This window comes from Gobio gobio, assembly GCF_949357685.1.
Source record: "Gobio gobio genome assembly, chromosome: 22".
In the NCBI taxonomy this organism is placed as follows: domain Eukaryota; kingdom Metazoa; phylum Chordata; class Actinopteri; order Cypriniformes; family Gobionidae; genus Gobio; species Gobio gobio.
Window position 1 is genome coordinate 15,196,799 of NC_137118.1, and position 25,765 is coordinate 15,222,563.

General features: G+C 38.2%; 1 protein-coding gene across 1 annotated transcript in view; it reads left to right on the forward strand.

Annotated features, from left to right (window-relative positions):
- Positions 1–25,765, forward strand: part of LOC307118255 (amine oxidase [flavin-containing] A) — a 60,326-nt gene that overhangs the window by 2,106 nt on the left and 32,455 nt on the right. Inside the window, exons 4-7 of the mRNA XM_079803820.1 lie at positions 1,462–1,576; positions 1,679–1,836; positions 3,763–3,852; positions 10,768–10,852. Coding sequence (XP_079659946.1) covers positions 1,462–1,576; positions 1,679–1,836; positions 3,763–3,852; positions 10,768–10,852 — 448 coding nt within the window. The remainder of the gene's footprint in view (positions 1–1,461; positions 1,577–1,678; positions 1,837–3,762; positions 3,853–10,767; positions 10,853–25,765) is intronic.

Sequence of the window (25,765 nt, forward strand, 5' to 3'; positions counted from 1 at the left end):
TCTCATCTGACAAAGTGCCTGTCCACAATAGAATAATTCTTTTTTTATCGAGTAGTAGAATGTGACTAATAGCCATCATTTCTTATCTTAATGGATGAATGGATTTTTGGTTCCATACTGTATTTAAGATGCATATTTTCCTCATACGTTCAGCTATGAGCAATATATCTTTTAGATTGCTCAGACCTGTATGGATGTATGAAAGCTTTTTAGCTGCTATTTCTAAGAGTACTGAGTGGATTAATGGGTTTCTCTTATCTCTTGATGTCATTTTGTCATCTCTTGATGTCATGCTAGTTTTAAGCTTAACCGTGAGGATAGAAATGTGTTGTTGGTGTTAGGGCTGCACGATATTTGGATTTCCTGCAATATAAACTGTGATGGAAAAAGTATGGAATATTACTGGAAGTTTCACCAGATGATTTGAATATCTCTATTTATGAAAAAAATAAGGTCTGTTTGGGTCAAAAATGGCCTTTGGGGTATGTGTCATACACAAACTGCAAGACCAGTACTGACAATAAATCCAAAATAAATGCAAAGAAACCATTTGTAATATTAACTCATTAACTTATTTGTGAAATAAAAAAGAATCACTGTCAGGACAGATGATAAAACAAAGTGCTTAGAACTATTTTATATTTAAAAATCTGTAAATGTATATGTAAAAAGTGACTGATTTGAAAAACACAACAACAACAAAGTAACATTAAATATAAAAAGTGGCAGGTCTATTATTTTGCATTTACACTCCAAGACTTAATGCACAGATCATTTGACATACGGTATTATATTGTTTTGTTCCATCCATCGCTACGGTTGTCAATCCAGAAACTTGAAAGATCGCTGCCATTATAATCACTGAATCTGTCAATTACAACGCAAGGCACAAGCTGCACTCTTGCGAAAACCCATTATAATCAATGAAGCTGTTTATGCTGTGCAATGAATTTCTTATTGACATTGTGGTTAATGAAAGTATTCGCAAGTGTGCTGAACAAAAACTTGCGCTGAACAAAAACATAGTCAGAATCCGCTCAACAATGCTCAAAAGGACTGACTTAAACACATCTGATTGGCCATTGCTTTCACACGCTCAACAGATATGTCTGTGATTGGCTACAAAGCTCATCGCTGCAAAAGCACATTGTAAATAGAAACCATTGATGCTCTTCACAGAGATACACTCACATAAATAAATGGGAGGCTGCTTTCAATGTAAAGGCACTGTATGCTCATTTACACACGTACATCTTACAGTAAATTAACCACTGTATGTACATGTGTGTAAATGTCACGCTTCACTCTGAAATGGGTAGCACGTATATTTATATCAGCTTGTGCGTTTTGACAATTGGACTAAGCCATATCGTGATATTGATTTTAGTTCAATATATCGTGCAGCCCTTGCTGGTGTACCAAAGCATGCTTTTTCAAGTGGATTATGTGTATATTTCCTAGATTAATTATCTCACTAAGACCATATCAGTTGAAGACCCAATGAGTTCCCCTAATGCCGAGCTCTATGACAGCATGACGCTTCACTCCTTCATGGAAAAACATATCTGGACCAAACGTGAGCATTGTGCATTTCTTGCATGTTCAATTCACTACATTGTGCAAAACAGCCCATTGACATTTGTCGATACTTATCTATCTTTCCCTGTGTGTCCTACAGAGATAAAAGAGGAGATATCCTTGTGTAGCCGTATCGTGTTCGGCCTGGAAGCCTCTCAGCTCTCCTTCCTCTACTTTCTCATGTACTCCGCTGCAGCAGGGGGAACACTACGCCTCCTGGAGACTACACCGGGCTCGGCTCAGGAGTTCAGAGTCAAGGTGAGAGAGAGATAAGGTGGATGAATGAAACAGAAGCGTGACAGAGGTAATTCTTACTATCTGCAATTGTTATTTAACCACGTACGCACAGTTTCAGATCTTTAAGAGGTCAGTTATTGCTTGAAAGCACAGATTTTGTAATACCAATTTATTTGCCCTTACATATGACTTGATTTTTTCCCCATAGAACTCAAAGTAGACACCGTTCTTGCAATATTACAAGATTTATTACCATTATGGGGCTTTTGGGGGATTTACACACATGGTCATTATGGATTGTTATTGTATGAAAGACTGTAACTTTATAAAAAAAAAAGTCTTTAGTCTTCCACTGACCAAAAAAAATAATGTAAAAATGGGTTTGGAATGACATGAAAACATTGGAAACAAATATAATAATATATATATATATATACACACAAACGTGGACAAAATTGTTGGTACCCTTGGTAAATATGAACAAAAAAGCTGTTAATCCTTTAAAAAAAAATCACAAAAATAAAACCTTTCATTGCACAATAAGAATTTAAAATGGGGGGAAATCTCATTATGAAATAAATGTTTTTCTCTAATACACATTGGACACATTTTTTTATCTGTTGGTATTTGATAGAATCCATGATGTCATGGATCTGAACAAGAAATCCAGGACCTCCTACAAAAAAAAATAGGCCCACAACATTAAAGTTCCAGCAGTATATTTAACCGTGGAAACAGGGTACTTTTCAATACCTGTGTGCACCAAACCCATCTGGTTGTTTTGCTGCCGATTTAGTGTCATCTGACCATAAAACCAGGTCCCGTTTAAAGTTCCAGTCGTGTCTGACAACTATGCTGGAGATGGTTTTGGATGAGCGAGGAGGATTTTTCTTGAAACCCTCCCAAACAACATGTGGTGATGAAGGTGCTGTTTGATATTTTTAAAGGCGTTCTGACCCCAAAACTCAGCTAATCTCTGCAGTTCTCCAGCTGTGATCCTTGGAGAGTCTTTGGCCACTCAAACTCTCCTCCTCACCGTATATTAGGACGATATAGACACACGTCCTCTTCCAGGCAGATTCGTAACATCTTTAGTTGATTGGAAATTCTTAATTATTGCCCTGATGGTGGAAATGGGTATTTTCAATGCTTTAGCTATTTTCCTACAGCCACTTTCTATTTTGAATATACTTCAGATATATTTTACTCTTTATAATTTCTAGGGGTAACGTTAATCAACGTATTAGAGATCATTTTTTTCATAATGTGATTTTCTTCAATTACTTCAATTAAAGGTTAGATTTTAGGATTACATTTCAAGCCTTTTTTGATCATATTTACCAAGGGTACCAACAATTCTGTGTGTGTATATAAATGGTATTATTTTTATTGTTCTTTCTTTCTTTTTTATTAATAATTTATGTTTTTCATATCACATTCTTTCATACTGTATATCAAATTAAATATCAAGATTGTGGCTGAATAGTACGTTGGAGCTCAGCAATAGCATCAGATATCAGCAGTTGATGTAGGTGAAAGGGTGAACAACAGCTCATTTTGAAAAGCTTTTATCTCCTGGTCCTCTTTTACCTACTTTCAGTCAGCACTGTCTGTCTCGTTTATCTCTCTACCAGATTAGGTCTGTCTTTAACCTCCTAACCATTGAGCACTGCATGCTATTACTATGCATACTGTATTCCCCATTGCGTTTTTGCAGCACACAGGCAATGCAATCTCATAGTCTCGTAAAACAAAACAGATGTATCACCATGGCATGATACTTTTTTGCACACCAGACATTTTGAACATAATTTGTGGCTGAGGAGAAGCCCAGTGGAGTATCGTGGCACAACACCGACATCTGTAACAAGGTTGTGTTGTGTTTTTTTGTGCATTGAGAGCAGCAGCTGTGGGTGACCCTAGTGTGATGCTCATCTCTCTCCACAGGGAGGCACTCAGCAGCTGTCAAAGAAGCTAGTGGAGCAGATTGGAGCAGAGCGAGTTCGACTGGGTGCCGCCGTAACAGCCATATGTCAGGTAACGACTCCATCAGCGCAAGGTTGACATGGAGATAACGAGCATTTCTCCACCAGTGGTGCGAGTGATAAGTTCCTTTCCTTTAAACGAGATACTAGTCAGAGACCAAGGCATGGGTCCCGCTGTGTGCTTTTCCCTCTCTCTTTTTTTAGTTTGGTTTGTTTCTTCCTTTCCATTTCTGTATAATGCATTATTGTACGCTGAAGTGCTTGTCATGACTAAAATATTTAGATAACCTAAATCAAATCCACTCCATTAGATGGTTCTCATTTGAGAATTGGTGACACAAAATCTTTTGAAAGCCTCGCGTCAGGGAATTAGCCTATAATGTCACTCTCACATATAGAGAGGTAAAATCCATTAGCCATTTTAATGGTGTTACATCGACATGCCTGAGTAGAAAGTTTGACTCACCCCCAGTTTATCAAAATGAACTCATTGACTTCTATCAATATTAGCGCTATATGAAGTGGTCACTGTATAGCGCATCTGATAATAAGTGTTCGATAGAGGCAAAAGCCCCTGAAGCACGTTTTATCAGTGTCACATGATCCTTCAGAAATCATTATGATATGCTGATTTTCTGCTCAAGAAATAATTCTGATTATTATCAATGTTGAAAACAATTGTGCTGCTTAATATTTGTGTGGAATCGAACATTATAAATATCTGTTTCAATCAATTTAATGCGATCCTTAATGAATTCATTTCTTTAATAAAAAAAATAAAACATAAGCCCCTTTCACACAGATTCCGGAAAATCCACTGATAATGTGTCCCGGGATTGTATGATTTTGGTTCATTCACACTGTCAGTGATTTTCTTAAAGGGTTAGTTCACCCAAAAATGAAAATTAGTCCATGATTTACTCACCCTCAAGTCATCCTAGGTGTATATGACATTCTTCTTTCAGACTAATAAAATCGGAGTTATATTAAAAAAGTCCTGGCTCTTCCCAGCTTTATAATGGCAGTGACTTGTTGTTTCGTTTTTGAAGTCCATAAAAGTGCATCTATCCATCATATAACCGCTCCACACGGCCCCAGGGGGGTTAATAAAGGCCTTCTGAAGCTATGTGGCGCGTTTGTGTAAGAAAAATATCCATATTTAAAACTTTATAGACTAAAATAACTAGCTTCCGGTGGTCAGCGGTACGCGAGTCAACTTGCGCTAAAAGAGTAACCCCTGACGCAATGTATAGAAGCATCGCAAGCTTTGACACCTCTCGCGGATAGGGCTGGGCACCAAACTCAAGCCCCTCTTCTCTTATATTGAAATCCTCCGCCAAAATTCAAATTTTAGACTTCTAATTTATGACCGGTGTTTTGTTTTGCTCTATCCTCTGCACTTCTGCGTTAGTCAATACGCATGCGTCAAGGATTATTCTTTCGCCGTAAATCAATGTGTAATCAATGCTAATTTAAATTTTTGGGTGAACTAACCCTTTAAAGGGGGTGTAACACACACAGTTTCACCCATTCTCATGTTAATCCTGAGTACCTACAGAGTAGTATTGCATCCTTTATATCTCAAATAATCTTTAGTTTTATTAGATTTATAAAAGACAGATAACCTGTACCGACTTTTTCCGAAAAAAGCCGAGCTCTGGGAGGCGTGCTGTGCATGGAGCTAAAGAGTCACACGTCATCGCATCATAGACTCTATTCGTTCCGGTTAAATCACAAAATAAAATATACACAAAAGTGTCCCTGCTCTTAATGCAGAATCACTGATGAACACTTTGGTTTTAATGAGAAAAAAATTAATCTATACGATGGTGAATTCGAACCCAGAACCGAACCTTGACAACGCTCTACCACTGGACTGCGAATCTATATGAAGAATCTTGGGACTGACAATATTGTATTTTGCTATAGTTAGGAGATGTAACGTTAAGGATAAACATCTTAAACACTTTCCCCACTCACCACTTTTTAAAACAAAGTTACGACTCTGCATCGCATTATGGATATTGACTATACATCGTGTTGTTTACATTTATATGCACTTACGTGACAATTGCCAACAAAACACAGACATTTGATGCAGTTTCACTCACTGCCTGCAACGATCTGCAAATCCAACGGGCATTGCTCATAAAACATTTGTCGCCGAAAATGCCAGGAACACACTTGAAAAATAAACTGCATCCACTGTTCCCTAAACGCTGGGTTGTTTGGGATGCTGAACAAGGTTATCTTTCCCTCACAACCCAAAACACACTGCTTTGGTGACATTGTTAAAAAATCCTTCTCGCCTTGCGTTACCCAAATGATGGGCATGCTCTCGGTGTGTGTGCACACTGTGTACATACAAGGTTTTTCCTCCCTTTATGGCTTCATACAGGGCCATACTCGAAAAAACTTTCCGAAACTTGTGAGAAACAGGAAGGAGTAATTTTGGCACAGAAATACTTCAACTAATTTTTTGAAACTTTGGCCATGGGAATTCAACTCTTTAACAGTGTAAAAAAACCTCAGAATTAATTAAATGGCATTAGACCTCTCCTTTTAAGGCATTGATCCTGCCTTTTGTTCACACAGGGCGCCTTCAGGGATGGATCCCGGCAATGTTACTAGGTCCCCATCCCGGGATCAATCCTGGGACGTGTTTGCGTTCACACTGAATGCACTCTAGCAATTTTATGGCAATTTTATGGGATCAACCCTCTGTGTAAAAGGGGCTTTACTAACCCCAAACGTTTTGAACTGTAGTGTAGGTATAACTTTCATTAACAAATATTACTACATTTTATAAATAGATCCATCAGTAAATGCTTCTTGTCAGTTGCATGCATTACCGTATGAAGAGCCTTCTCTTAAAGTTCCAGAGCCCAGGAAATATGCTGAATGTATGTGGGTCCCAGCAGTGTAATACTGTTTGATGTGTCCCCCTTGTCCCATAGCCCAGGATAACATTTATGAATGTTTTTTGTGATGATCTGCCCAGGCAGTTTGCCTATTTGAGTGTGGTAGTTAGTCTCCATTACAGATGGTTACTGTATCTATAAAAGGTACTGCAGCACTCCTATTTCTATCTGCAGCACCTCTGGGGGTCGTACATACTGTAACAGCCGGTATTCATTTATCTGGCCAGCAGTGAGATCTGTTTGGGGGAGAGCTTTATGACAGATGGCCATATTAATAATATAAATATTAGTAATATAAAAATGAATAATGATTGTCACTATTTTCTTTTAAACATTTATTTGTATAACACTTTTCATACATGGAATGCAACTCAAAGCGGTTCACAAGCATAAAAGCATAAAAACAAATAATGGGAATACAATTTCACACAATGTCAATGTAAAAATATTCGAAACAACTATAAAAGGCTCACAATGTAAATAAAGAAATTGGCAATGCAGTTTCACCTCAATATCAATATAAAATAATATAAATAAAAAAAATAAATAAAATAAAACAACTATAACCCCTTATTTACACTGCACACTTCTGAGGCACATTACGGCTCTGACGTGGCCACCGGAGCTGATCGTGGCCACTCTAGTCAATGCTTGTGTTTATGCCAGCCGTGCCAGAAGCGTATCTGCGCTGCTTTGCTAAAGATAGGCTCCTGGTCTATGTTTGACGGATGCCGTGTCCAAATGCCAGTGTTCTTCTCCTGCTCACAGGCACTGTATGTGAAATATAGACACAAGATAATTGAGGATGTATTTTAAATAACTAAAACACAGCTACAAATCTTTTATTCTTGTCATTCATAGCTGGACTTTTAAGTGTATTAACTTTGTCTGTAGGCTACTACAGCACAACAAAGTAGGACAAAGCAATAAACACAAAAATAAACACAATTAAACTGGACAAAATAAAACCGTTTAGCCAACTTAACCATGGTAGAACCCCTAAAATCAAGAAAAACTACTTCGGACAGGCAAATCACGTGATATCGCGAATCCAGTCGAAGCGAAATACTCCTGGCGTGAGTTGGCACTGCGTGGAAGATGGAACAAAACCTTGTCGGAGCCGTTATGCGCTGCAGACGAGTGCAGTGTAAATAAGGGGTAAGAGAATCAGATGGTAAAATAAAAACATAAGACAGACTTACACAAACTTCACACAATATTGTTATAATGCCACGCAACTTACACCGATCAGGCATAACCTCCTAATATTGTGTGTGTCCCCTTTTTGCTGACAAAACAGCCCTGACCTGTCGAGGCATGGACTCCACCAGACCCCTGATGGTGTGCTGTGGTACCTGGCACCAAGATGTTATACGTAACAAACTGCGATGCACTGTGTATATTGACACCAGCATAAACTTCTTGAGCAATTTGAGCTACAGTTGCTCGTCTGTTTGATTGGACCACATGAGCCAGCCTTCGCTCCCCACGTGCATAAATGATTCTTGGCCACCCTGTCGCAAGTTCACCACTGTTGTTTCCTTGAACCACTTTTGATAGATACTGACCACAGCCTTGACCTTTGAGGACAAAATGTTCACTTGCTACCTAATATATCTCACCCACTAACAGGTGCCGTGATATAGAGATAATCAGTGTTATTCACGTCATAATGTTATGCCTGATCGGCGTATATCTGAATTATATCTGAATTGAACTTGTTTCATGATTGATGAACTTTACCCAGTTATTGAACTGAACTAACTTTTCGCTATTGTCTTTTTAAGCCTTGTTCAGACTTGTCAGTTCAAAAACTGAACGTTCTTTTTTTGTTAAATCTGATCATATTTAGCAAGTGTAAATGGCAACAACAAAAAAATCACATGATCCTGTCTCGAGCTTCATTCATATGGGGTTTTAACCTCTTAACAAGCGCCCCATTTTTGAGAATTCTTTGAAAACGATATACCCAAATGAAAATGTCTGCAGCTCTTAAACCCTATGGTCTATATTCATAAACCTGGTCTTATTTTAAACTAGACACTTGAAATATTGCTACCCAAGAGTCATAATAACTCAAAGTAATATGGGAACAGAGTAATATACATGTAAATATACATGTAAGTGACTCACGTTTTTTGTTTTTTGTTTTCACTTAGGGAAAAAAATATTATAATTTAATGTTAAGAGCCTGAAAATAACTTACATATAAAACTGAATGTCTAATCATGTCATGATTCAAATATGAGGATGATTCTCTCAGTAATGTAGCTTCTGTGAGCTTTTATGTCAAGAAAAGTCAAGGCGTCATTTCAAAAAGGCCATTTATTTCAGAACATTTGCTATTGTAAAGAGTAGTTTTTCATTCAAATAAATCTGCAATAAACTGCAATATACTACTAATTATAATGGATAAACAGTTACTGAAAAACTAAAGCAACTATTTACAGAGATTACAAAGTGTAAAAAACTCATTTAGCTGATGGGAAGCGTCAGTGAGAGACTGCGCGCTCCACTGCAGTTGCGCCATGGAGAACGCGCAGCCAGCGCACAAACAGTATTCACCAAAGCCTACTTACGCAAACTGCGCAAGATAATGCCAAACCTTTGTTGGAAAGGCATTGGCTGGGCACCGAGTGCCTTTATCCAACGAAAACCATGGGCGCAATGATTGACAGCTCACCAAGCCTGTAAGGCACTTCCTCTATATGATGCATCCCAGAAGAGTCTCTGATTGAAGGAGAGAGATGAGGGTTGAACCATTGCACGTGGGAGAAACTATTCTAGCAGGGGGAGTTTGCCAGACACGGAAAAGAATCGATATTTCATTGAAAATGGACATGATTGATCACGCTAACTCAAAACTCTCTTGCAAACAACGGAGGATTTTTAGTTTTTTCCCTATTTTTTCGTTGTTTTGGATTAAAAAGTGGGATGCATTTTGAAGAATGGACTCTTACACAGAGATGTATGCGGGTGTTTATTGGATTCGTCCGATCTGATCTGAACGACAGGAGATGAAAGATGAGTAACGCTGATATTATGCTAATGTTTACATGGACGGTCCTTTAGCGTTTCATTTAACCCTTTCCTCTCTGGTGTATTTATTGCAAAAACAAGTTCAGAACATGAATCTTGAGTGTTTTAGCTTTCAAATGATGCATAGTTTGTGATAGTTGATTGAATATTTTGTATAAAACAAAAGTAAATAAAAGTACACACCCCCCCACTTCCGTCAACCCCCCCGCCCACGAACCGGTGCGGGTTAAGAAGTTAAATCTATCGCATTTCTGGAAATTTAAGTCTAAACCCTCTAATCAGATTTTGTGTGGATTTATCACTTTCTCACGCCACGTAAAACGTAAACATGTCAGACGTTGTTATAGGAAACATGATCAAAGTTGCTGCAGAAACAAGGCTGTGTTGTTGCAAAGTGCTAGTCAAGCAGAAAATTACAATATAATGAGACCTGCTTTGAGAATGACGGAGACCCCTCCATTTTGCTGTTGTTGTTTTTTGCATATGCCTACCAACGCAACATCATTGCCATAGAAACCAAAGCAGATATTCCGGAAAAAGAAAGAGCGGCATGGCACACACAAATCAGATCTAAACAGTTGTGATACACAGTGTGGAGAGTCAATAATTTAGATCAGATTCCAATCGGATACACAAATAATCAAATTTGGACTGACAAGTGTGAACATAGCCTTAGAACTTCTTTACAGCATAATTTGAATTGGTCTCATATTTGATGAAGTTTGCATCATTGAAATTGTATTGTAAAAAATGCTATAGCAATAGACGTGACATGCCTCCCTGTTGACCGAGTGCCAGATTTGTGTGTGTGCACAGTAATCTCCAATACATAATAGCATGCATTTCTCCACAAGGATCAATAGTTCATGTAACAATTCTGTAATTGTTTAAGCTACAGTTTCACCCAGCCACATTGTGTCAGTGTCCTTGCCATTTCAGTTAGTCTAACCTCACAATACCAACCTTTTCAGTCTTTTAATCAATTGTAATACGTTTTTCTCTTACAGGATTCAGAGAACATAAAAGTTACGACTTCTGCAGGCACAGTCACTTGTAAAGCTGTCATTGTTGCGTGTCCTTCTCACTTGGCAGGTTAGTGCACGTATACACACACGTCTATGTGAATCACAAGGTTCATACAAAACAGTCTGTCGCACTGACCCCGAAACAGCCGTCAATCACATGCCTCCTGTTGTCTACTTCCTCCTGGACTGCCGCCATCCTGGCTGCAAGTTTGGCTGCCACATTTCGTTTAACAGATAGTGCAGCGCAGTCTGTTGCGCAGAGTTTTGGCGGGGACACTTTTAATGTGACGGATCTAAGGACAGCTCTGAATTACGCAGAGTGCCTGAACTGCCATCGTCCTGCTGGCTCTAAATAAGAATTCACGGATGGCAAGCTGATAGGTGACGGGAACTCTTAAACTGGAGACACTGTTCAGATTAGACAGCTGTCCAAAATGCATTCAGCGATTTAAATAATGAAGGCAGTGTGGCTTGAAGTCAACCCTCTGGCATCTACAAACTGAAAAGTTTTAATATTTGTACTGGGAATCAGACTATTGAAGCATTAGACAAGCTGTATTGTTGAGTACACACACACACACACATATAGGCCTATATATATATATATATATATATATATATATATATATATATATATATATATTGAGCTTAATCTCGGCCAGTCCTTCTGGAATTTGCTTCTGTAGATAGTGGTTAAACATGAGATATAATTAATTTGGGGTATATCAAACAAGCGATCTTCGGTCTTATCTATTGCTTGTTTCAGAGCAATTTGATTTGGCTATGTTTGGCATAGTTTCATAACTTGATATTTGTATAGGCCTAAAGCTGCTTTTGTACTTTTGACTGAACTTTTTTTTTTCCTATTGTACAAACTTCTAACATTTTTATAATGGCTAATATTGTTTATTTAAATATTATTGATTAATTCGTATTTTTTTTATACAAATAACATGTTATATTTGGTATTGAGAAAGGGTCCGTTTGTGATTTCGACTTCAGTGAAAGTTAGCTACATTATTACACCATTAGATTAGTTTTTAATAGTGAGTGGCAAAGACTTTTATATTTACAGTGGGGAGAACAAGTATTTGATACACTGCCGATTTTGCAGGTTTGCCCACTTACAAAGCATGTAGAAGTCTGTAATTTTTATCATAGATACTCTTCAACTGTGAGTGACGGAATCTAAAACAAAAATCCAGAAAATCTGTATGATTTTTAAGTAATTAATTAGCATTTTATTGCATGACATAAGTATTTGATACATCAGAAAAGCAGAACTTAATATTTGAAACAGAAACCTTTGTTTGCAATTACAGAGATCATACGTTTCCTGTAGTTCTTGACCAGGTTTGCACACACTGCAGCAGGGATTTTGGCCCACTCCTCCATACAGACCTTCTCCAGATCCTTCAGGTTTCGGGGCTGTCGCTGGGCAATATGGACTTTCAGCTCCCTCCAAAGATTTTCTATTGGGTTCAGGTCTGGAGACTGGCTAGGCCACTCTAGGACCTTGAGATACTTCTTACGGAGCCACTCCTTAGTTGCCCTGGCTGTGTGTTTTGGGTCGTTGTAATGCTGGAAGACCCAGCCACGACCCATCTTCAATGCTCTTACTGAGGGAAGGAGGTTGTTGGCCAGGATCTCGCGATACATGGCCCCATCCATCCTCCCCTCAATACGGTGCAGTCGTCCTGTCCCCTTTGCTGAAAAGCATCCCCAAAGAATGATGCTTCCACCTCCATGCTTCACGGTTGGGATAGTGTTCTTGGGGTTGTACTCATCCTTCTTCTTCTTCCAAACACGGCGAGTGGAGTTTAGACCAAAAAGTTATATTTTTGTCTCATCAGACCACATGACCTTCTCCCATTCCTCCTCTGGATCATCCAGATGGTCATTGTCAAACTTCAGACGGGCCTGGACATGCGCTGGCTTGAGCAGGGGGACCTTGCGTGCGCTGCAGGACTTTAATTCATGACGACGTAGTGTGTTACTAATGGTTTTCTTTGAGACGGTGGTCCCAGCTCTCTTCAGGTCATTGACCAGGTCCTGTTGTGTAGTTCTGGGCTGATCCCTCACCTTCTTCATGATCATTGATGCCCCACGAGGTGAGATCTTGCATGGTGCCCCAGTCCGAGGGAGATTGACCATCATCTTGAACTTCTTCCATTTTCTAATAATTGCGCCAACAGTTGTTGCCTTCTCACCAAGCTGCTTGCCTATTGTCCTGTAGCCCATCCCAGCCTTGTGCAGGTCTACAATTTTATCCCTGATGTCCTTACACAGCTCTCTGGTCTTGGCCATTGTGGAGAGGTTGGAGTCTGTTTGATTGAGTGTGTGGACAGGTGTCTTTTATACAGGTAACGAGTTCAAACAGGTGCAGTTAATACATGTAATTAGTGGAGAACAGTAGGGCTTCTTAAAGAAAAACTAACAGGTCTGTGAGAGCCGGAATTCTTATTGGTTGGTAGGGGATCAAATACTTATGTCATGCAATAAAATGCAAATTAGTTATTTAAAAATCATACAATGGGATTTTCTGGATTTTTAGATTCTGTCTCTCACAGTTGAAGTGTACCTATGATAAAAATGACAGACCTCTAGATGCTTTGTAAGTAGGAAAACCTGCAAAATCGGCAGTGTATCAAATACTTGTTCTCCCCACTATATGTATATATGTGTGTGTGTGTGTGTATTACGTATGATTCAATGCAGTTCTATTTGGTGAAACTGAAATTAGCATTAAAGGAATAATTCACTAAAAAGTACAGTTTGAATGCAGTATTTTCTTTCTTGCATGAAACACAAAAGGAGATGAAGAAAGCTGAAAAACAGCACCAATCTCTTAAAAGTTCTGAAAATATGTTTTGTTATCAATCCTGTGTTATTATATAACTTCAGAAGACTTGGAATATAGCGGAAGAAGTCATATGGTCATACTTCTTTGAGGTTGCCATTTATGATCACCATCCATTCTAATTGAATAGAAAATCGGCTTAAGGAATTATGTGTTTCATGAAAGAAAGAAATTAATACTGGGAACTGAGGACATAATAACAAAACACATTTTTGGGTGAGCTGTTTCTTAAAGCCTTGATTTCTTAAAATGTCTTAAATGTCTTATTTACATTAGTATATGCACTGTAATATGTTGTAAATATAAAAAATAAATGTTAATATGATTATTTATGAATAATAATAATATTAATACATTAATAAATATAATATATATTTTAAATGCATGTGTACAGTTATATATATATAGCCTACTAAAGTAATTGACATCTTGTTTTTGATTTTCATTTGTTTAATAATCCTCAATAAATTATTATTTAATTCCAGTTTATTAACTGCTATTAACTGCTATTTGCAGTGTCCAAACTGATATAGGTAGGGACTAGGGAGTTTTTTGTTTTGTTCTTTGCTTTTTTTTGCTATGCCAATACACTCACTTACTCAAGTGTTAGTGTGTCCCGCTATGTGTGGTCTTGTCATCCGGGCTGATGGAGAACAATGCTTTAACCTCCCATCCATCTGTCTTTTATAATGAGTCAAGTAACTCCCCCACCACCTCCATTTCAATGATTAATGAACTGCTTGACTTGATAGTACTTTATTGTGCTTCAGTTTCTCATGCCAGTGGATAGAAGACTTCAGCCCATTTAATATTGAGTTTTTTGTATATTAAGTATTTAAAGGAATAATTCAGAGACAAATCTTGGACTCCACTCTTGCCATTCAAGCTCAAAAAATAACAGTGGTCCAAATGACTCATGCTCTCTGTCTTCTGAAGTCATACAACTAAGTATTATTAGGGCCATTGAAGGAATCATGGAATCCAGTCATAAAAATGGAATTGACTGTAAGAGGGCTTATGTGTGACTGAGCAGCACAGTTTCGTTACATACTCAAGAACGAGGGACTCTCATGGTGTTTTCAGCGTCTACTGTCTCACTATGAGGACATGGACACATGAACTTCAACTCCAGAGTTGTTCTGAGAGTCACTTCATCAGCATTTCACCATTTCATTTGAGAAAAACTGCCGTCATAGCATTTAGACAGGTCTTCATGAAACCTATAAAAAAAAGTTAGAAAACTTAAAAAAAACTGAAGAAATTGTGACAAACGTATTACTATTTAATAATTAAATAGTAATTATTGTAAAATGGTAATTAATAATAATATTTTGAGAAGTACTTTATATTGTAAATAATTGTACTTTTAATCATTATATTTAAAAAGAAATTGGGGGTGGGGGTGACCAAAGATTTTTTAAATTGTATTTCGTAAAATCACAGCATACAGGTTTGGAAAAGCATAATGATGAATAAACAATAATACAATATTTATTTGGGGATGAACTGTTCCTCTGATAGGACTCAACGTGAATAAGACACTTTTTCCTTGTGGAGTCATCGTTTTTAAATATTTCTTTACTTTAAAAGTCACAGGTAATGGCTGTCATGAGTAAAGTCAGCGGGACAGACGTCTTCAAGCAATCGCTTTAAATCCGTGTGTTAAAACCGTATACGGCAATCCTGGATTACTGTGACAGTCGGGGAGAGGACAGAATAAGAAGTGTGGGTGTGCGTGGGCAACCATGAGAAACGAATGTGTGTGTGTTTGCTAGAATCGTGGTGCGTGGGCATGTGTGTAGATGTATAAAACCATGAAGTATTCAAGCTTTGCTGCACCAAGCCTACATCATGCCAGTGATTAGTCAGGTTGTGGGATGTATGTGCTTTTTGTCTTGGTATGTTGGTTGGCGTTCGGATGCTCAACTGGTTTTGGACGCATTCCTTTGGTGGGTTTGTGGCGTGTCGAAGCATAACCGGGTGCAGCCGGTTGGTTGCTATATTTAACTCCCCAGTCTTCCTCCAAAACGCTGTACCTGACTTAGCTGGCATTGCAGCTGCATGCAATTTGAGCTGACTGGCAGAGAAAACGGTCCCCGGCCCGGCCTCCTATCAACTCCACTTTGATGAAAGAACATCTCCAGTGACATTCGATGGTGGCAAGCAACCTCAGACACATTGCTTCGAGTGTTTAGTGTTTATAAGAAAGAAGGGGAGCAATACATTAGCATCCGTTCGACTGCCGTGACCTATTTTTTAAGGGTGGTTACACCGAAGTTTAAACAGATTTTTTTGTTTAAGAGTGCTGGATTGTTTTCACAGCGCTTTGGGAATGTGTTCAAAAGCACAGGCTTTATGCCCAAAGCTTTAATGACCAAATTGCTGGTATCACTTTTGCCATTTACAGATGAATGGAGGCAGTGTGGGTATGTGAATGGGAACAAGGGATAAAGCAGATTTCAGCCATTGAATTTTCAGTTGAAAATGGCATTTCATGACATTTTTGACTGGAAAAAGAAAATGTGAACAGAAAGTGGTACTTTTATCACACAATGAAAGAATCTTTTTGGAGAAAAAGCAGCGTTCACATAAAAAGATCCAAATTTGAAGATGCTTTGACATTGATTGACAGGGTTTATTTCCTGTGTTGACATATTTCCTATTAAAGTGTGTAATTTTTATATGCAATTCAAATACATAAATCTTAATTTTAGGCCTATTTTTTTGGAGTGAAGGATTATCCTTAAAAAAAAAAAAAAATTCCCAGTCTGTTACAGGCAATGTCCCTCACATTCTCATTCCAGAGAGCATTTGATTGGTCAATAATCTATTCTATACTTTTTTTACACAGTTGTAAAATATTTAGAAACTTTATAAATATTATATAATTATAAAATATGCTTTATACTATATACAAGTTCTAAATATTTTAAAATATTTTATCAAATTAAATAATTAATTAGCCTAAATGTTATAGTACTGATAGCAACTAAAGGTAACAAAAAGTGTAATTTACTTATTGAAAAATTATTATTATATCATATCATACTATACAATATTATATAATAATTTGTGTAGTTGCTCAAAGCAAGGGCTAACTGAAAACGAGTGTTTTCAGCCCACCATGTCCAGGATTTTCAGTTTCACTGTATCACTAATGTGAACAAGTGATGCACCCACCCTTTTCCCTTTTAAACATAGTTTTCCCCAATGCTCCAGGCAGGAGAGTATCCTACAGAAATGCTGAGAGCACCTGTGGCCCATTAGCCTGAGGTTATGCTATAACTGTCTGTTCCACCACTCACGGCTACCTGGGTAACAGAGGTGACAGAGATGCCAAGGAATGAGGGGGAATAGAGACAACACAAAGACAAAAAATAAAACCTGAGGGCAAGAAAGAGAGCTACAGACTGACTGAAGTGTAGGAGGATCTAGAATATGGGCTGTCAAATATCCAGGGAATTCACTAAAGCTTGAACTGCCTCATAGAATGTGCAAGCATAGTGTTGTTTATTTGCATTGTTGTGTTGTTTTAACACCTGGTTCACTAAAGGAATTATGCAAATCAGGTAAAGACAAACATCCATCACTCCCTGATTGGCTCTTTAAAATGATATAACTTAATTAGAATTATGAGAGAATCATGAGAGTAAGTGGGATGGTTTTGTTAGGTAAGTGCATCTGCATTGAAAATAAAAAAATATATATAAACAAATAAAGCTTATTTTGTTTTCTTTGAACACTTTAATGGGAAAATCCTTTTAGGGCTGATCGGTTTAGGAAAAGCTTCAATGTAATTAAAATATTTTTTGAAGTTAAAACAAAGATAATTGGACTGTTTTACAAGATACTATTTCAGTCTTATTACTTCAAAATGTGTTTAATTCAATGTTGTATTTGTAATTATTAGTGAAATTTACTGTGAAAATTGTTACACCCTTTACTCCAAACTTATTTTTCTAGCGTTGAAAATGTGGATTTTTTTTTATCTCTCTTGGCCACGTTCACACTGTTTTAATAACTGGTTTTATTGATTATTGATTATTATTAAAATAAATCTAAATATATTGTCAACACTATTGTACTCAGAGCCGATCCTCCCTATATGCAGAGTATGCAAGCTGCATAGGGTCCCTGAACCACCAGGGGCCCCCTAACTCTCAAGAATCAGCTGTGTTTTAGTTTAGTTTTTGCTTCTATTGATTATGAAAACATGATGCTGCTTTCCGTTCCTTCAAAGTGGTGCCTGTCACCATACGTAACATCATGTAACGCCACTTGTAAAAGCACATTGAGCTGCAAAAGAGACACTGCGAAAGAGACACTGTTCAACAGACGGCTTTTCGTCCACGCAATCCGAGACGGAGAGAAACCCGGACAAGTAGAGGCTACCTTGGGCTTCGGGTTAGTGCTTAAATAAATACACACAAAAATTTGACAAAATATCTTTCTTGGGGACTTCCGAATTCAGTTATGTTTCTGGTGAACAGGAGGATTATTCTGTTAGCTGGGAAAGCAATTGAATGCTTGTCAGAGTATTAGTTCTGTGCATTTGGTCTTAAAGTGACCGCAGCTGATAAACCCGCTGCTCTCTCTGTCATTTAATGTTAATCAAACAACAAAAGAAAACGAGAGAATCATTCACTGCTCTTCCCTGAATAACATTAGTAACTTTAAAGGTGTCATGAACTGGCTTTTTTTTTTTTTAATGTATACTGTTGTCTGAGGTCAACTTATGATGTTCGCATGGTTTTTACATTCAAAAACATCATAATGAATAAGTAATAGGCTATTTTCTGCCATAGTTTTGAGGCTCTCTGAAAAACGCTCGCTTTTGATGGGCGTGCCGCACTTGAAGTCTTGGAAGTAAACGCCCACGGCTAGAATTGGATAAGATTTGCATATTTAATGAGCTTCAGCTCCCTCAGTACATGTGGGGATTGCGGTGAATAACCACGACCCGTACACACACACACACACACACACACACGCGCACGCAAGAAAGGAATGTTATTTCACTATTTAAGATAGCCTGTCGGCAGGCCGGCGATACGTTTTGGTAGCCCGTCTGAAAATCACACAGCGCCGGGACATTGGCCTTTGTGAGCACTGGCGTTACAAGTCCGAGTCTGATCACGAATGAACCAATAACACCTTCTCCAGCCTGTGACAATGTGCTAGGGTATGTAATCAATGGATATCAAACGATCTGTAACAATGGTATACTAACACATATATAGAAAAACATGTTTTACTCACATAAGCGTGTTGCACCGTTCCTGTCGGATTGAATATAGAAGGTCGAATATAGAATCCAGTCTCGACCTGTATCTTGTTCATAATTGATCCCGCAGCGAAATGAAGCGAACAAATGCGCAATGTCTTACGCACGTGAGCTGGAACCGGCATGTTTATTGCTCTGTAACGCGACCCGTTTAGCTCCACGAGTCGGTGGGCGGGCTTGAGGCGGTGCTTCTGCATTCTATGACATCAGTGGTCGACAAATTCTGAGATCTCTCGTTTTCTGGGCCTGGTGTCAATAAAAGCTTTTCTTTGACTAACAAGGACGTTTTCAGTTCTGAAACTTACAGGATATTCTTATATCACGATAAACTTTTATATATCAAAGGCTCAAGGGAAAGTTGATTTCTCAATTCATCACCCCTTTCAAAAGAATCACTGTTTATTTAATTCATGCAGTGAAGACTATACAATGTTTATTTGTATTATTATGTTCGTTACATTTCATTACTTTATTCCATTTCTGTATAGTAAGCTATTATAAGCAGTAAGGCAAGGCAAGGCAAGTTTATTTATATAGCACATTTCATACACAGTGGTAATTCAAAGTGCTTTACATAGAAAATTAATTAAAATAGTGATAACATATGCATAAGAAATAAAAAATACCTTGTATAAGAAATAAAAATAGATGCAAGGATAATTAAAACAGTAGGCTAAATTGTTTCATTCATATCTTTTTTTCTGTTGTATTTGTCCTTTTGCTGTTATTTATTTTTTATTTATTTACTGAACGTTTCAACTCACTGTTGTTTGTTGAGAGTGTACACTGCTCTAAAGGCAGATTAAGGGGTTGTTGTTTTTTTTTTTTGTTTGTTTGTTTTTTTTTATAAATGAACGCACTGACAGGGGCCCCGGACAAAGTTTTGCTTAGGGCCCCCAGAAGTCTAGGATCTGAAGTCTAGAAGTCTAGCACTGATTGTACTGTAACATAAAAATTGAGTAATGAAAATGTATTTACTGCAAAATTACTCATATTTAATGTATTAACTTAATTACTTAATTTTCAAACAGTAACCTATCAAGCTTTTATTTTGACAGGTTGCTGTTAAATAAAAATACGCGCTGCGGTTTCAGAGTGAAGCTCGGCACTTTGTTCATTTACATGGTACAACTCATGATACAGGAGTGTAAATGGCACAATTCACTTTGAAACCGGTAGTGCAAATATTCATTTAATTAAATTGCAGCCTTCACGATTTGATAATCACACTAAGCAATGTTGCGATACTGATTTTATTTTGAAACGTCATGCAGGCCTAGTATAACCCCTGTTTAACACGCACGATCAATATAAAATGCACACAAACATCTCTTCATTTCTTCTAACTTTGCGCATCCCTTTGTCTCCCTGTGTGGCAGCCAGATTGGTGGTGTTGCAGTTTTCTAACGTCTAACAAATTGAAGCAAGCAGACAGTTGCTGTCTCTTACAAGCACGCAGTTATGATGGACTGCCAGACGCAGCGCGATTGCTCTCAATCAATGAGAGCAACTCCACACCTCAGTCACTGGGGCTAAATTAGATCCGTTTCCCCCGTCTGCCATCACTGCCCTTATGAGAGACAGATTCATGTGGGCTGTCATGGGATTGGCGGTCACATGAAAATGATTGCAGAAATATATCATGGTTAAGAAAAGGTACATTAGATATGTGTTGTGCGGTTCTTTTTTTTCATTAACATGTTGGAAAGTCTTCTGGGAGAGAGTCAGTACAATGGAAATGTGCTAATCAGAGCCTCTTGTTCAATTAGCAACGTGTTCGTGAAACATAATGTAATCAAAATATATTTTTCTGATTGCCATCGCTTAATACAATTACAACGTGCCGCTTCTCCGCATCGCTTGGCCTGTTTGATTTTTCATTGTCAGGACAGAGACATTTATTAACATTAGCTCCAATTAAAATGCTTTTCTGCGTAATGCTGGATGCACTTTAATGAGATGTTGGGTGATTTGCTAAACATTTTACAGATGGACTTAGTGACAATTCTCTTCCCGACTGTATCCAAGCTCCCTTTTATGTCTCTTTTGTTATAATAACTCTGCTGTTTTGTAATTGCTTTTGCATTAACGGCTCTTTATATAATCACATTCAGTGTTTCCCACAGGATTTTGTGAGGCTAAATGAGGGGTGGACCGCAGTCCCTCTTATAAATACCTTTTATAAATACCTTTATCAAATATTTTTTTATTAGTTTATAATATTTCCTACATAAAAAAATTGCCATATTTTAGAAATAAATAGCTATTTTCCATTGTGATTTTAGCCCTCTGTTAGAAGGGGCGTGTCTGCCCTGACATCTTTGCATATAAAATAAGCATTACATTTAGAACCCTCTCGAATACTTTTACTACATTTTTACTATTACAGCTGTCGAAATTAACGAATTGTGAAATCATCATCATCATTTCTCTTCATCCCCTATGGGACATAAGGCTTCAATGAGCACTCTCCATTGTATTCGGTCCCTGGTAGCATGTTGGGCCTCTCCCCATGACAGGTTAATCCGTTCCAGCTCTTGTGTCACAGTTCTGCGCCAGGTGGTTTTGGGTCTCCCTGGTTTTCTTTTACCAGGTGGTGTCCATCTTAGGGTGACTTTTGTGATGCTGACTGGGTCCATCCTTAACACGTGTCCTAGCCATCTCAAGCGTTTGTGTGTAATCTCCTTGGTGATACTCCAGCTTCCCGTTTTCTTGTACAATTCATTGTTGGAGATGTATACCAAAAAATCTTGCATATTCGTCAGCATCCATTATGGAACACTTCCATTCTCCTCATGTCAGTTTTGATAATTGGCCAGCTCTCTGAACCGTACAGCAGAACAGACTTTACATTACAGTTATATAGGATCATCTTAATTTTAAGGCTGTATTGTTTTGATCTCCATATAAGACGGAGTTGGGAGAAGGCACCCTGAGCCTTTCCCAGCCTTGCTTTAATATCTTAAGATGCCCCACTGTCCTTACTGATACATTTTTGTATCGAAGAGAGTTTGAGTCTTTATCAATCTCTATGCACAGTCTGTGTCTATATTTGTTCTTCATGCTAATAAGTGATAAATTCCCACTTTTACAAAGGTACATTCTTGAGAACAGCAACAATGTAGCGTGATTTGCTAAGGCAGCATACTCTGCACACAACTTATCATATGCACATTGCTTATGTGGATGCAGTCAGTATTTACCGCAAACGATGAGGTAATGCACAGTTTTAATGTTATTTTAAAGGAGGCATAACACACACAGTTTCTGCCAATCTCATGTTAATCTTGAGTACCTATAGAGTAGTATTGCATCTTTCATATGTCCTAAGACTTTAGTTTTATCATATTTATAAAAGACTGATACGCTGATTCTTTCCGAAAATAGCCAAACTTGTTAAGGCGTGCAGTGGACAGAGCTAAAGAGACACGAGCACACACACTTCCTGAATAACTTTCAATTCACTATACGTTCGTGCTGTGTACATTATATGCACTTTCGTGCCAATTGCCAACAAAACACAGACATTTGATGAAGTTTCGACTCATGACCGGGAACAAACAAACACACTTGCAGAACTCCGTTGCTGCTCCGGAAAAACAAACTGCATCCACTGTTTCCTTAACGCTGGGTTATTTGGGATGCTGAACAAGGTTATCTTTCCCTCAGAAACACCAGAAACACACTTCTTTAGTGACATTGTTGATTTCGTGGTCAATAAACAATGACAGCGCTGCCGATGGCTCCTGTAACCCGAAGGAAGCTCATTTTTGACGCTCGTGCTCTAGTTCTGGTTGATGTGCGCACGCCGGGTGAAGTGCACATACAAGGGATTCTGCCCTTTTTAACTTCATAAAGGGCCATACTCAAAAAAAACATTCCAAAACTTGTTCGAATCCTGAAGGAGTGTACTTGGCACAGAAATACTCCATCATACGTCCAACTCATTTTTCAACCCATGTTTAGCATGAGAATCTAACTCTTTAAAAGTGTAAATATGTCAGAATGTATAGCATTAGACCCCCCATTTAAAGTGGGGTAGAATTAAATGGTCTGCAAAACTTAGCATTTTGTTCGTATACCCCCTCTGTCACCTGTTTGGAAACCACTGCTCTAGTGAAATGCTGCAATTATCTTCCCACAAAAATGTTGAAAATTATGCAAATGTGAAAATAATGTGTAACCGGTGCCTATTATATTCCCAAATGCATGGTAAACACACAGCACACGAAGAGCTAGTTCAGCATTCATTCTCTGAACTGAGCCAATCTGAGGTCACGAGCTGATCACATGAGCAAAGTGCGCACTTTGCGTTGAAGATAAGGGCACAAAGCTATTGCACTTTTTATTTCAGTTCAATTGACAGATACTTTGCCAAAGCAATAGGGCAAAACACCGTTTGAGACCATGTTATTATGAGAAGTATTTTCGGTTCATTATGAAAATGTGGCGGCACAGACTAGACTATGGCTGGCCACCAGAGTCTAGGTAATTAATGGGGAACACTGCACATTCATATCAGGCTATTATTGGGGCCCTTAGTTGAGGTATCAAAACACACATTCAGCTGGCACAACAGTGCCCAAACACTTTTTAAGTGATGTTGGTTGCGGAATTATTTTCCCCACACATTTTCCTTTTTAAAATATTCTTCAATGAACACTTTCAGGCTGTGAACCATACTAGCCAGCTCCCAAAGGAATCACATTTGACTCATTAAACATTAAACATTTGACTCAAAGCTAAACAGTATTTGAAAATCAGAAAATAGGGAAGTACTGTATGACTGTGTACTTGACGTCTTGAGGGAATTAACTACTCTCATTTTCTCTCAATGGTTTGTGTTTGCGCATATGTTTTGCTCATGTCTGTTTATATTTTGATTTTAAAAAATGCAGGTAAACCTTCATGTTTCTTGCATTGCCTGGTTAAGGACTTTAATCAGACTCATTTGTGATTTGTGACTCAGAGCTCATAGTAGGTGTGTTAAAATGTTTATACTAGTGCTGTCAATTGTTTAAAAAAAAAACTAATTCAGGCAAGTCCACTTAAGTCAAAAACACCATAGACAAACTTTTAGTCAACTTTTGGCGATATGGCTCTGTTCTAAATTCCCCATCCTTTTCATGAGCTCCTTGAAAAGCCAAGACAGGGAACAGTAGCAGCTTCTGGGGACAACCTCACATTTTTTTAAACTGGGAGGGTAGAGTAAATCCTCCATCGAGTACAGAGCATGCATCAATGACAATAGAATGACATTGATTAATTTAAACACAGTTTAAGGAGGAGCTGGGGAGGAGGTGGGTTTCAAAGCAGCATGCCGTTTACCTCCAGACTTTGTGCTAAGCTAGGCTAGTGGTGGGTGCGTCAGACAGAGTTATCGCACGCCCAGAGATGAGAATGGTATGTATGGACTTATCTAACTCTGGGGGATACGATGAATAAGCTAAAGTCCCAAAACGTTGGCGTGTTCCTTTAAATGTCCTAATTGAACTATGGCCTAATCCTGGCTTAATCTAATCTTTTTCACAAGTGTTATATTGTTATTCTTTCAAGCATTTACTTTTCAAGCAACCAACTGGGCGGCAGACGACAATTTATTTATGTTACCGGTCTCCGAAAGGCTAGTTCACATGTTGGCTTTTTGCCAGATGGCTGTCTTGTCAAAAATGAGGTCAGGGTCCCTTCTGGCACTGTTTGCGTTACGTAGACATAGAGATGGCCCCGAGGAACGCACATAATGTTATTGGATACCCCACACTTACACTCGCAAAATGGCTAAGCCTTAATTGTGGCTTTTAAGAAAACAAAGTAGTAGTGTTAAATGTAGGGATTCTTTAATAGATTGGCAATTTCATGGAGAGCTAGTCACTGGGGTATTAGATCCAATTTTCCAAAGTGCTGCCTGATTTGAAGGTACAGCCACCTGAATCAATACCCAGGGATGATCTGAGCCCTATGAGTTATTCTATACCATATTCTTCCTGTCTGTGTCCCTGCGCTTCCCATTTTTCCCTTTTCCCTCATCTGGGAGTCAATTTGCTGTTTTCCATTGATCTTTAAAACGTGTATTTCTATTCAGGCATGTCCTCTCTTATATAACACTCTCAATCCAATGTATATATAGTATCCCAGAATCCTCTATGGTCAAGAGTGTCAGCGAGACTCTGGGTGCGTCTCAATCAACTCCCTAGTTCAGTAGCCAGGGCACTGATCAGGGAGTCAGCCCATTGACGTATTCCCTGATCAGTGCCCTGAGTATTGAACTAGGGAGCTGATTGAGACACACCCATTTGCTCTTTCAAATTGTTAGTGAGCTGCCATCGTAGACTCTGATTCTGAGGCTGATCTAAGACATATACTCTTAAAAAGTATGTAAAAATAGGTCCCCTGTGTACTGTTAATATGGTCACAGTGTGTTTTGGGTTTTCTTTCATGTTCTTAGTTTATCATGTTCACTGTCATGTTCTCTGTCAGGTTTCCTGGTTGTCATGTGATTCCCATGCCCTCATGTGTTCGTGTCTTGTTTGAATTGGTTAATTGGTTATTGAATTGTTCACAGGTGTGTCTGGTCTAGTCATTAGTCCTTGCGTATTTAAGCCCTCATGTTTGCCACGTGTCTTTGTCTGGTATTGTTTATGTAATCCATTGTATGGTGAGGTTTCTGTTTAATCGTGCCATGTTAAGTCTTTGTTTTATGTTTTGGCTCTTTTGAATAAACTGCACTTGGGTTCTGCAAGCTTGCCTCCAGTGGATAATGTTACAAAATTTTTTTCACAGGTGTTTTATGCAAGCTTTGAATTACCAGTAGGCTACTGTTTTTTTTTTTTTGTGTA